At 37.9% G+C, this 13,132-nt stretch overlaps 1 protein-coding gene and 1 long non-coding RNA gene across 2 annotated transcripts in view; one reads left to right on the top strand and one right to left on the bottom strand.

The window, feature by feature from the left end:
- Nucleotides 1-13,132, top strand: part of LOC136359230 (uncharacterized) — a 177,848-nt gene that overhangs the window by 22,925 nt on the left and 141,791 nt on the right. The gene's annotated exons all lie outside the window — the stretch shown is intronic.
- On the bottom strand, nucleotides 6,953-8,816 carry CHRM3 (cholinergic receptor muscarinic 3). The gene has a single exon (XM_066315671.1). The coding sequence runs from the start codon at nucleotides 8,799-8,801 to the stop codon at nucleotides 6,999-7,001; it is 1,803 nt and encodes a 600-aa protein (XP_066171768.1). The 5' UTR covers nucleotides 8,802-8,816; the 3' UTR covers nucleotides 6,953-6,998.

Consider the following 13,132-nt stretch of genomic DNA (forward strand, 5'->3'; position numbering starts at 1 on the left):
AGGACTGACTACAGTTGCTTTGTTTCCCAAAGATTTCAATACAGAAGAAAAATAGGCTCAAGAAGACTGGATGTTTTGAAACTACATAAGGAATCAGATTCTTGTCCAGAGACTTTATTTCCATGATAGTGTAAAATTTTTCAGATCTTTTGAGTATTTTCAGCAAATTAACTTTGCCTGTATGAATGAATTGAAAAATAAATTTGTGTTCTCTTGGCACAGTAATATCCTGTGCTTTTCTGATTGTTAGGCTGGTTGAGTGGTGATTACCAGATCATTTCAAGAGTAATTTCATTCCAGAAAGTGCACTGAATAATTTTGGTCCAGGGGAGAGAAAGAATCTCCCATCAAATTCCTGGAAAATGCATATTCACCCAGAAAAACAAGCCCTGCTTACATATTGAGGCCTTTTTATTTAGTCCTAGAGTGCTATAACAAGGATCTCTTCTCAGAGGCCTGAGTGGGGTGTCAGGGTACTCTGCCAACAGTGTAGCTGATGGTGACACATGCTTTTGGCTCACAGAGTCATTCATACACTGAACTTTTTTGGGCACTGTTTACATGCATTTATTCACCCTTATGCAAGGAGGATGTGCACATCTATAAAGCCTTTAAATGTCTTGGGGGTTTTTTCCACACTTTCTGCCAAGTTACATAAATTTTATAGCTTCACTAGCTTGGAAAAGGCTACCTCTCCTCACCACCGTTACATTGAATGGTTTTATCATAATTTTCACAAGACATTCCCTTAAGCCAGCACCACAGTCAAGGATTTATTGTTTGAAAACCCAGAAGGGGGTGAGTGATCTAGATATAGTGGATATTTCTTAGTCTTACCAGGCAAACAAGGTTTTTAAAGCCTGCAAAATTCCACTCATGGGCCCGGCAAAGGAAAAGCATTATATCACGCAACAGAAAGGGCAGAGCAATAGGATGGGATGAGGGAGGATGGTAATTTTTCTCCTCTCATTCCTAGTGGAAGGAATGCTATTCTTACCTCAAAGAACTTGCAGTGACTTGCCTTTTTATGTTTGTGACATTTGCCTCAAACTGTTTTCATAGTGTCTGGATTTCTCTTTCAACTTTGAGAAACTGGCAGTAATGTTCACATAGGAGTTTCTCTTACATGAACCTAGACAGAATCTAGTCTAAGAGGCCTTTCTTCTTATTTGAAAAAAAGCAGTGCAAATTTGGGTAATGTAATGTAGTTAAGCCTAGTGCAGCCTTGATGCAATAGCTCAGTAAGTGAAATATGTTCATGCATTTCTAAATTTTGGGTAATGCCTAAAAAACCAGCTCAATACACTAAAAACACCATATCCAGAAATAAGGACAATGCAATTGTAAAAATATGCACTAAAGAAAGATATGAAAACTTTTCTTGCAGATATGCAGAGGAGACTTTTACACAGTTTCACTGTCCAGTTACAGCTGATGAGGCATCAAAGGCAATGATTACCATGGCTGACAATCTCAGCATAAGTTTATACATACAGCTGTAAACACTGCTCTAGATGTGGTACATCTCTCTGTATGTACATGCACAGTAGAGTCACGCATATGTTATCCTTCTGACATCTAGACAGTGCAAGGAGATGTATAGGTACAATATACACACCACACATGTTGGAATAGGCCATGGAATAAGCAGCACTTATCTTAATGTTTTCCCATGTCACCTGTGCTCCTTCCATTTAACAACCCTTGACAGGCATTGGCTCTCTGGAGTCATCTGGATATATAAAATTAAGCAAAGCATCCTCAAGCACACCTAGGAATGTATCCAGAAATAACTACAATAATATTTCTTGAGAAAAAAAATACTGTCTGTGTTATATTTTAAATGTGCAGGGTGAGTGGTGAAGAGGAGTCAAAGTCCCAAATGCCAGTACAGCACAGGTAATGAATTTGCCAGTTAATATTGTGAAGAACTGTCAGTGACTTCAAATATTGTGATGCTCAATCTCAGCCAATTGCAGTGCCATGGTGTATGAAATGAAATGAACACAGTGTAGAATTCTCATTCCTACTCAACTTGTTCTCAACAAATAATACAACTGCATTATCTCTGCCTTATTTTAAAAGCTGAAGTACAAAAATGCCCAAGTATCAGACATTGCAAATTAGCATTTTGCCCGGTATCTTTCTGGCAGCTCAAAAATGTAGAAGAAAAGTTCACATGTTATAAATTACCTACGCCTGCAACAAGGAAGAACATCCTAATTAAGTGAAGTTTTTAATTCCATGAAAACCTGAATGTCATGCATGCTTTATCTACGCTTCCAAACAGAAGGGTTTGGCTACCATGGGAGCGCAGTGCACGAGTCAGAAAAGGCAGCCATTGCTAACACCTCAGCTCCACCAGACACCTCTGCATACCCTTCAGGCTAACAAAAGCAACCTACAAATGTGTATCACTTTGACCTGCTCCCAGAAGCCAGTGCAGTGGTATTTCAATGGGCAAATACATAAAAGATAAAAAGAATATATAAAATAGAAAATCACAGAGAGTGGAACAGGTTGCAGAGCATGAACAGTAGATTTGCATGGGTCAAAGAATATTCAGAACTATCACAATGAATATGCATGCTTTTTTTAAAAAAATTCCCAATACATTAAGGTACGTGAGGATTCATGAACTGTGTGAAGTTCAAGATAGTGGGGGTTTGGGAAAACATCCCTAGGGACAGGCTTCGTAAACAGCCCATTTACGGCACAGACCACTGCTGCCAATAAGGACCTGGCAAATGTGAAGCCTTCTCCAGTTGTTTTTTATATGTTTTATAGATCTTTAGAAACGAAAGTATCATATCTCAACACTATACAACTCTTGAAATTAGTAAAGTGTCTTTTGATAATGTAAGGTCAGATAGCTCTGCATTGGGAGATTGTGAAAGGAAAAAGAAACCACCTGATAACAAGGCAGGCTTGTAGAGCATATTTTAGCATAAGAATCTAGGAGCCATCTGGAAGAAAATGAGGGTTTAGAATCTTGAATATAAATATGAATAGCGATACATAAATAGTCAGATGGGTAAGAGGTGAGTGAAAAGCAGTTTATAGATAGTATGACACTGCTTGACCATCCTTACTGTATATAGGGTAGCATGATGATAACTAGTTTTAAAATTATTGATGCTGCTAATTAGGGGATAAAAAGGTTAAAAACTTCCTTTTGCTTTGATAATTGCATTCTGGAGAGGAAAAACAAGTGTACTTTGGGATCTCTACTTGTATTGTTCGATATATAAGGTTGATAATGAACCAAGACTTTTTAGAATATTCTTGCAGAATAAGTAAAGAAATATTATAATCAAGACAGCAAAGCAAGAAAATGAAGCTGTAAATAATTGAGAAAGGTCACCAATTTTCTCAGAGTATCTGTGTGCATATTCCTATTGCCAGAACTCTTTAGGCCATTTATGGTTTAGGTTACATAGGTCCACAAGTTTAGCTCCTGGGAATTACTCAGGCCTTGCCTGTATTTTTTTAGCTTTAGAACAGTGCCAGACCGATTTGCAGTTGACTTTTGTTGTTCTGCAGGAGTAGGAAAAACTGCTTCATGCACCATGGTCCCTGCCCTCCGATCTTCAAACATCTCTCACTGTCTACACTAGCACAGAAGTAATAAACTTTTATCACAATTTTACACTGAAAAAGCCAAACATATATTATAATGTATTTTGTTGCCTGTTCAGAGGCCTGACAGTGATTGGGATCTATTCTACAAAGTTTTCTCCAGACTACCCAATGGCTCCTGTCTGGCTATCACTTCTGACTTTTTGGTCCTCTTCATATGGAGTCTAATCTTGTATTACTGCAATTAACAGAGACTGGTCTCTGAAAAGCCAGCTTTCAGAGCTGTGAGGAGAGTTAATGGGACTCAGCTGTTTGTCTGCCATCAGAATGATGCTTTCTACTGTGTTTCTGACTTAATTTTCCTCAAAAAAGATGAAATATTACACCATTTGTACGTCTTAAAATTAATTGTGTCATGCATTGTTCTTCTTCTGCAACCTATTATGTGTGCCTATGTTCATAAATAATATATCCACTAGTGCATATAGCTAAAATTTTTGTGTGTGCATGGATTTAGAACAAACACAGAAACATATAAAATACAAATTAAATTGATGCCCACTGTACTTGTAACACAGCCAAATTCTTAATATTTTATAGTGCATATTCCATTAAATAAATAATAACTAAATTGATGTATGCTACAATATGTGTATATATACACATTTTATGATGCCTGTAAATAACATTTTAAAGCCTGTTCACACATCAAAAGACAGGTTGTTTATTTCTCTGTTAAAACAATCCAAGGATTTAACTCTTCCTATTATGTAAACAGTGGTGACAGACGCTTTCAAGGAAGCTTAACTTCAATAAAAATAATAGTTTCCCATTTTAAAATCAATACTATTATACCAAAAATCCCCCGATGAACTCTGGCTTCCTCACATGCTCTCACATTTTGTGTATTAGGGGCACAGCACTACTCTAGATATCAGAATATAATAATATGGCAATATATATAGATATAGATATATATTTAAATGTTAAAACATTTTTAGGTCAGCTTGAGTAATGAATATATTTCAAATATATGCTTATTTATATAAATAAAAGTAATTAATTTTCTTTGCAACATGGGTGCCCTTTTATGTGGCTAGCAAGCTAGCAAAACAATTCTGGTATCTTTAGTTCAAAATGCACTTGTGACATGGATGAAGCTTTAATTTTTTCTTTTTTGCACTAATATTGTACTTGCAGTAAAGTTTGAGTGCAATTTATGAGATTACTTTAGGGTAGGCATTTTAAACCACTCATACAAAAGAGAATTTACTTTAATGACAAGAAAGCTAGGTACAGTCTATTCATTTCTCAAGCAGACCTTTATGAATCACTTTAAAAGGACACTACAGCTGAAGATTGAAGAGCAATATTTATCAACATTAAATAAAACATTTGGTGAAATATGTATAAATATTTCTTCATATGAACATAACACAAAATTAAATAGTTCAGATACACAGACACCATTTAATATATTTCCACTGTTGTCAAAATCATCTGTAAACACCATCTCACACTGAATACAAAAGCAGCTTTAACATCAGTTCTGTGTTCACAACACTGATGCCCCTTTGTAAAATAAGATACTTGTTTTATTTTCAGCAAAATAAGAGTCTAAGCAATTAAAAAAAAAAAAGTTTTGGTCAGTTCAAAGGAGAATATAAAATAATCTTTCAACATGTAACTAAATCAGATTTAGAGCAACAGTTTAAAGTACAATCCTTTCCCCAGGGGACCTCTGACTTTTATAAATCATGTTTGGTGCAGACCACATCACAAATACCAGGAAATACTGGTCACATCTAAACTATAAATATTAAAGCCCTTTTAAAATTGTCTTTATCAAAAATTGCCAGGTTACAAATTGGCAATATCACATTATTCACACCACTGAATAACCTGGCGTCAAATGGATTTAGGTGCACTTCTCCTGATGATTTTTAAAACAGGTTGTGGAAAACAAACACTCCTCAGTGAGCATCCATCACGTGCAAAAAATAAAGCATTTCTCTGAAACAAACATTTGCGTCTGAAGATCACCTGGGCAGACAGTGCAAGCAGCGGGGCTCCATCAACTTTTGTCAGAAAATTACAACTTGAACTTTCAATATGGGAAGCCATACAAATACTGCACACAGGATCTGAGCTGGCTCTGAGGAGGGTGGTGCATCCCCATGGTGCAGCCCAGGACAAGGTGTAGCAGGAGCTGTGTGTGCCTGGCAGCAGCACAGCGTCCCCAGAAGGACATGGGACTGCTGCTGATGGTTGTGCCTGCCTGGGTCCTGAGCAGCTCCCTTTGAGCATCAGTACCATGCAGCCCAGATCTGGGTTCTCATCGCCCTGTGCCCTGCAAAGATAGCTTCATGGTCTTCCCTGAATACAGCCTTCAATCCCTTTCCCCTTTGTATCTTTTAAAGAGGCCTGATCACTCTGAAAAGAGACTCTGTGGTCAAGATTAAGGTTTTACAGGGCAAGTACTCCATTATAAAACTCTGTAAACTCACAGGCTGTGTTTTAGTTTTTTCAGTTTGAAATGTGGACACCATGTTTTGATTCCAGAATAAACTTGAATTTCAGGTGGCAAATAATGATCTATATACTTATAACATGATTTTCTGACTTCTTAACAATTGCAATCACATATAATCATGATAGGGGTCCTGTAAAACCTAGAACAACAGGTCACCTCTTTCCTTGCATGTGTGTATTTCAGGGGTGTGTGTGTATGCTATGCATACGTACACACTCACACACATACAAAATCAGCCGCACACAAAGATACTCAGAAATCAGGAATCAGGGGTACAATTAACAATATACCAGAAGAGAAGTAGACAGGAAGCTCTACCAGGACAACAAGAGGCAATTTTTCAACCTATACAGTGTCTCAAATAATTTCATAATCCTGTTTTGCTAGCTTGCTACATCTGTATAAACGTGAATTGAAAGTTGTTGGATTCCTTGGAAAAAGAAGAGTTGGGCTAGCTAGATATGCTTACCTGAGATCCCAGAGTTGATTATAATCAAAGAGCTGGGCAGATCAGTAATGGGTTTATAATTGCTATACAGGTTCTTGCAAATTGGTAGGAAAACTTTATTAAATCTTTCACTCCTTAGTAAAAATGTTGAATTTTCTTAGTTTTTGCTGAATGCGGATTGACTATTATATTAAACTGGATTTATCGAAAGGATAAATAAGCCTGGCAGCTGCTTTCATGTCTTGATGTTTAAATCATGGAATCAGCACCCTGGAACCACCTTCCCACCCCAACCCATCCCGTCCCATCCCTTACTATCCTGTCCATCCTGCCCTGTCCTATACCATCCTGTTCTGTCCTATCCTATCCTATCCCATCCCATCCCATCCCATCCCCTCCCCGCTTCGTTATTTTTTTATTTGTTTAAAAAATACTATTTTATGAAGCCTCCCTAGGGATCCGCTTATGAAAAATGACAGACTGCCTTTGCTGATACTGCTGTTTGCGTCGTTTCCGTTTGTCACACTGGCACAGCAGCAGCATCTTGAAAGTGTTTCTGAATGTTTTGTTACACAGTGCATAGCACATGGGGTTCACTGTGCTATTGATGTAGCAAAGCCAATACCCCAAGTGCCAGAAAGTTTTGGGGATACAGGTGCAAAAGGTGTTCACCAGAACCATGATGTTATATGGGGTCCAGGTAATGATGAAGGCAAACAAAATGGCACTGAGTGTCTGTGCCGCTTTCTTTTCTTTGATTAGTGACATTCGTTTTCGTTTTGTGATCTGACTTCTGGTCTTCAAGGCAAACTTTTTTGCCAGGGTTGCTTCCTTAAAGGACAAGGGCAGGGCTGTCGATGTCTTGGTCACTGATGAGATGCCATCAGAAGCTGTGGTTGTCTCTTCTGACTCTGGTTCAATTGGAAGCTTAGTAAAACTCTTTTGGAAATTTCCACCATCCTGAACGCTTTTGGGAGGGTTCAATTTTTTAGGTTTCTTTTCCTTCGATTCTGTGTCAGATTTCTGCAGTTCATCCCCTGACTCATGCAAATCTTCTGAGGAGGGTAGTTTTGTGGAATTGAGGATAGCGCTGTGACCAGGAAGCTTCAGCACGATTGAATAGATGGCTCTGGTCTCTGCAGCAATGTCTTCTTCATCAGAGGAGGCTGAATTTTCAAGGGAGGCAGCAGCATCATTGTTGTTCCAGCTGTCACTACTGCTATGCTCTTGGTCCCCTTGATCTGTGCTGGGTTCCCAGCTCTTCATTGTGAGCCAGAAGTGGCAGCGTCTGTATTTCTTTCGGGCGGAGCGCTTCATGTTCTGCCGCTGCAGCTCATAGCTGCTGCAGCTGCGGGAGCTGCCTGTCTGGTGCACGAAGCGTGCTGCCTCCGCATCACTGCCCGAGGCCTGGAGCCCTGCCAACTCTTTGGTGCGTTTCTCCGTCTCCTTGTAGATCCTCCAATACAAAATACTCATAATGGTGACCGGCAAATAAAAGGCAGCTATGGCAGTGCCAAAAGTGATGACAGGTTCAGTTAGAAACTGGATGAAACATTCATCAGGAGGCACAGTCCTCTCCCCAACAAAATACTGCCAAAACAAGATGGCAGGGGCCCAAAGAACAAAAGAGACGATCCATGCTAAACCAATCATTATCCCAGCCCTTTTGGTTGTTCGTTTGGCTCTGTATGTTAGTGGCCTAGTGATGGAAAAATACCTGTCAAAACTTATCACAAGGAGATTCATGACAGAGGCATTACTGGCGACATAGTCAATGGAGAGCCAAAGATCACAGGCCAAACTTCCCAAAGCCCAGTGGTCCATGATGATGTATGTGGTATAAAGATTCATGGAAAGAACACCAATGATCAAATCTGCACAAGCAAGGCTCAATAAGAAGTAGTTGTTGACTGTTTTCAGTTGTTTGTTAACCTTAAATGCAACAATCACTAAGATGTTTCCTATGATGGTCACCAGTGCAAGGATCCCAGTGAGGAAAGCAATCAAAACAACTTGCCAGACAGTGTGTCCACCCAGAGGGTCTTTGCTTGTGGCATTTAGGGTCATGTTCGCTGATTCCACAGTGGAGAAAGGAAAACTCTCTGTGGTCTGAGGGAAATCATAGCTGCCAATGAGTGATGCTGCTTCGTCAAGGAGTCCTGATCCATGTGAATCTCTCTTCCAGAAGGAGCTCACATTTGGAAAAAGGGGTGAGGATGAACTGTTATTTTCCATGATCATTGTGGCACTCTGACATAGTCTGTAGCAGAGAAAAAACAAACAAAAATCAAATGAACAGGTGAAGATATTAAATAAATAATCATCCTCATTATTGTACAAAATCACTTTAGCACTTTGAAAGATGTCTTTAAGAAGCCAAGCTGCCTGTGGCACATTTCAAGTCAAACCTCTATGTGATATTACTCAGTTTCCAGACTGTGATTAATCGGAACTCTTTATAGAGATGACATTGTATTTCCTTATAAACATTCAGTAACAAAGGAACCAAAATCCCAAGAGAATTCCAACCCACAGTAGTACTAAAATGCCCCCTAACTCTAACTCTGAATTAAAACATTCCCTGCTGGATCTGTCCTAAATTCAACATCTCAAAAATCCACTATCCTGAAACCTTCAAGAATTAAGTTCCAATCATATGAAGCCACAAATCTTCCAAGTTCCAATCAACACTGATCCCCAGCGCTATCCTGGATCTAGCAAAACAGAGCCACAGCCTCTGCTGTCTCCAGCTATAGCTGATGACACAAATATCCTTCTGCCTTTCCTTAAACTATGGAGATACAAGCCAGCATCATTTCAGTGTGTCAAGCCACACTAACCTGTGAGGCTGCAAAACTCTTACCATTTTCATCTGTCTTTCAGCTATCTGATAGAAGCAGTAAAAGTTCTCATTAGCCCTTTTTGCACACGTCACTATTAATTTTTTAATGCACATTTTTATACGTGGACTAAGGATTTTGCACATCTAATGACTTCAAAATTTCTTTGGGGCAACACATGGTAAAAGCTCCTTTGAAACTATGGTCTCTAGAGTCAGGGAAAAAAACCTTTGGCAGATGTATGTCAAAGCAATCATTAAACACTTCAGGAAAATAGGGGGAAAAAAGCATGAAAGGGATTAATAATTAAGCTTTAATCCTTTTCCCCAAGTACTAACATAAAATGAAAACATGCTAAGTATAGGAATTTGCATTTCTCTTATTTCTTTAGCGTCTATAGTTAGCTGACTGGTTCCATAGTAATAAATTAATTATATCATCAAGAAGAAAAAAATTCTGATGAAAACACTGTAAATGTTGAGCAAAATAGGCTGTCAATGTTTGTTTGCTTGCTAAATGTGAGTCCTTCCAGAATCAATATATAATGGCATGAGATAATAATGATTATCACAATACAGTGATCTTACATAAAAATACTTACTCAAAAGAGGAGGGTTTGGTTCTGTTTTTCTAATTATTTTCTGAATCCTGCTTTCCCTTGAATTGTACTTGGTTTTGTTATGAAGCCATAAGACACTGCGAATTTAAGTGGTGCAGTTTCCTTGACATATGCAGTAAATAGATCAGCAATTCCTTTCCTTCACTCATGCACAATAACTAACACAAACCTCTCCCCTATTTTGATATCTAGTGTAAATGAGGTATTATTGGTTGTTTGTTTTTTTTTTTATCAACAGGCACACAAGGTCAGAGTGAAGATGCCACATTATAATCTAACTCAGTCCACTTTTAATGCATTCACCATTGCATAACTCAGAATATGAACACAATAATAATGAATAAATATTGCTCTGGTAAATCACACAGTTAAATTTTAAGTCTTTTCCTAATAGAATGATGGAAAACTCAGATCATCCCAACTTCTAAAACGAAAACCGGTAAGACATGACTGCTGGAAACCATCTTTCTTGCAATGTTTTATTTAGGAAGCAGGGATTTTTTTCAGAGCTGTCAGACAGGATGAGGTCAAAACCAGAATAGTATGAGAGAGATCTCAAATAATGATATTTGCTAAATACATGCCAGAAATTATTAATGTTATAGGGTGCAGATCTTCCTTCACTCACGCTAGGGATAGAGAGCAGAGGATGAAAGCCAGAAAGCATCCGCTCTGCAGCCATAAATTTCTAAAACCTCTGTAGGGCAACAGCCAATCCAGTCAAGTATTGGTTGAGAAGTCTGACAGGTACATTTAGATGGCAATGATATCATTATACTGCTTTTTCATAACAAAAGACAAGCTTGTATCTTTTAACACACAAGAAAAGATCAGGAGGAATATATCGATGAAGGAGACCAAACTTCCACTGAAATGGATAGAATAAAAACCAATTTCACTTAGAAGTGATGGTAAAAAGTAACAGTATTACTAGGAAATAAAAACAGTTAGGTAGTAGTTCTCATCTTCATTGTATAACACAACCATGAACTAATCCGAGTGCTAGCCTTGGAAGTCCAAAACAAATACTATATAAGAGATACAAATAATCTTGCAAAATTAATATGTAAATGTCACACGATAGTGTGATATCACTAATTCCATAAACCAATTGTGAATTCTGTACAACTGTAGACTTTGAAATGGAGTTCCAATGGAAATGTAATGATAAATCCTTTCAGAAATGCCATGATTCACAAGAATCATGATGAGGAATCCTGGGATCATCATAATTCAGCTGCAGTCTTTCAGACACTGAAGAAGTGCTGGAACCAAATCTTTGTTTCACAGGTCAGTACTTTCATGTCTGGACTTCAAAAGTAGCTTCTCTAAGTTATTGTTGCAATGAAAACCTGAACAGTCTTTAGCAGTCCAGGAACTGAGGAAAAGGAGAAACTGAGAACAGCCCACCATCTGTCTCCTGCTGTCCAGTGCTATCCTGCATCTGAAATTCAGCTTTTTAAACTTAGCAGGGATTAAAGGGAACCCTAAACTTGCACTGACTGCACTATTTGATAAAATGGAAGTGCTAGTGGGATGATTAGTACAGTCCTTTGTTATTCTGTTTCTTCTACAACCTCCTGTAATTGAACCATTTAATTCAATAAAAAATGTATTAACTGTATGTTCATCTGCACAGAAAAAAAAAAAAAAAGTATCACTATCACTACCACCACTATTACACACCAGATGAGTACAACTGGATTTTCTTGCCTTTAGGAAGCAAAGGCAAGCTACATTATCCATCATTTTCCAAAGGTGCCATGCAGTTTCTGGTTTCTGTGTAAGTGCTACAGGGAAAGAATGTCATGGGTTTGACAAGACGACAGCAGGATTTGCACTGCAGCCACCAGCGCCTGCCCAGCAAGCCAAGCTCAGACAGAATGATGTGTGACCAAGTGGGAAAGCAGCCACACATACCCTGGTAAAACAAACAGTGCAGCACTGTCTGAGTGAGGCAAACAAACCAAACTGTGAAATGATTATAGGTTCACATACCATAATACGAATTTACAAACCATTGGTATGATACACTACGTTAAAATTTCAAGGCAGAGAGTAGCAAAGGAAACTTCTTTTAGCCTAAGAATATGTAATTACTTACCTAAGATCGTAGTAATGCTATTCCATGTGGGTTTGAATATTTTTGTTCTTTTTTCTGCTTTTTAATAGGATTTTATGAAAGGTACAGGCCAGAGAACACCAGATGCAATGTACATTTCCCAGGATTATTCAGAAAACGTGTAGGCAATGTACAGGCAAGGGCTATATAGACTCTCATACACATCCATCTAGCACTCCTCTGCTTCCTGCCCAGCAAGAGGGAGTGAGATATTTGATATCCCACCAAGACTGACTGGAAGGGTAGGAGAAAGCATAACAAAAATGGTCAGTAAATTCAATAATTGGGTATAATCTAGATTTAAAAGCCTGAGATTTTGACTAGTCTAATTTATTGCACATAGCTGTAAATAGAAAGTAAAATAGAATAGACAGTAAGTTCTGCCACACATTTTCACTGCATTTAATTTCTCTCTGTTTATTTCATATTTAAATGCTTTTGTGAATGCTCCACATCTTAGCAAAATCTTTATTTTTCTTGCTGTCTTTAAAGGGCGCTAAGAAGTATTTTCTGGGAAGTGAGATGACAGTCTATGGGCTTGGCTATCTGTGAGCTCAAAATTATCAAGCCTTTAGGGCTGAAGAATTTCACATTGCATCTGTTTACACAGACAGGAAAATTGTTTACCTTATTTTTCCATTTTCTTCTGCATTGCTCTTAAAAATATTTTAGCCTAAACATAGAGCTCCGTGCAGTGATTTATAAAGGTCTTTTCTAACACAGAGAAAGGAACCCTTCAGAATCCTCAATACAGTTACCTAAACTAGCACATATACTTTATTCTAAAACTACTATTTGGTAAAATAAAAATATACATCTGAACTGTAGGGTCTTCTTAAGATTATTAGCAAGATGATGTATAACAATTTTTCAAAACACATAGGTTTCTTTTGTTGGTTGCTTTCGGGGTTTTTTTTCAAAATAGAGTGTATTTTCAAAATACAGTGTATTTTTTTAAAATGAAATAAAGAATTTTAAAAACTTGCAATGG

This window comes from Sylvia atricapilla, chromosome 3 (genome assembly GCF_009819655.1).
Source record: "Sylvia atricapilla isolate bSylAtr1 chromosome 3, bSylAtr1.pri, whole genome shotgun sequence".
Taxonomy (NCBI): domain Eukaryota; kingdom Metazoa; phylum Chordata; class Aves; order Passeriformes; family Sylviidae; genus Sylvia; species Sylvia atricapilla.

What these genes read in the sequence shown, in the direction of transcription:
- CHRM3 (XM_066315671.1), bottom strand. Translation starts at nt 8,801, where the DNA reads ATGATCATGGAAAATAACAGTTCATCCTCACCCCTTTTTCCAAATGTG.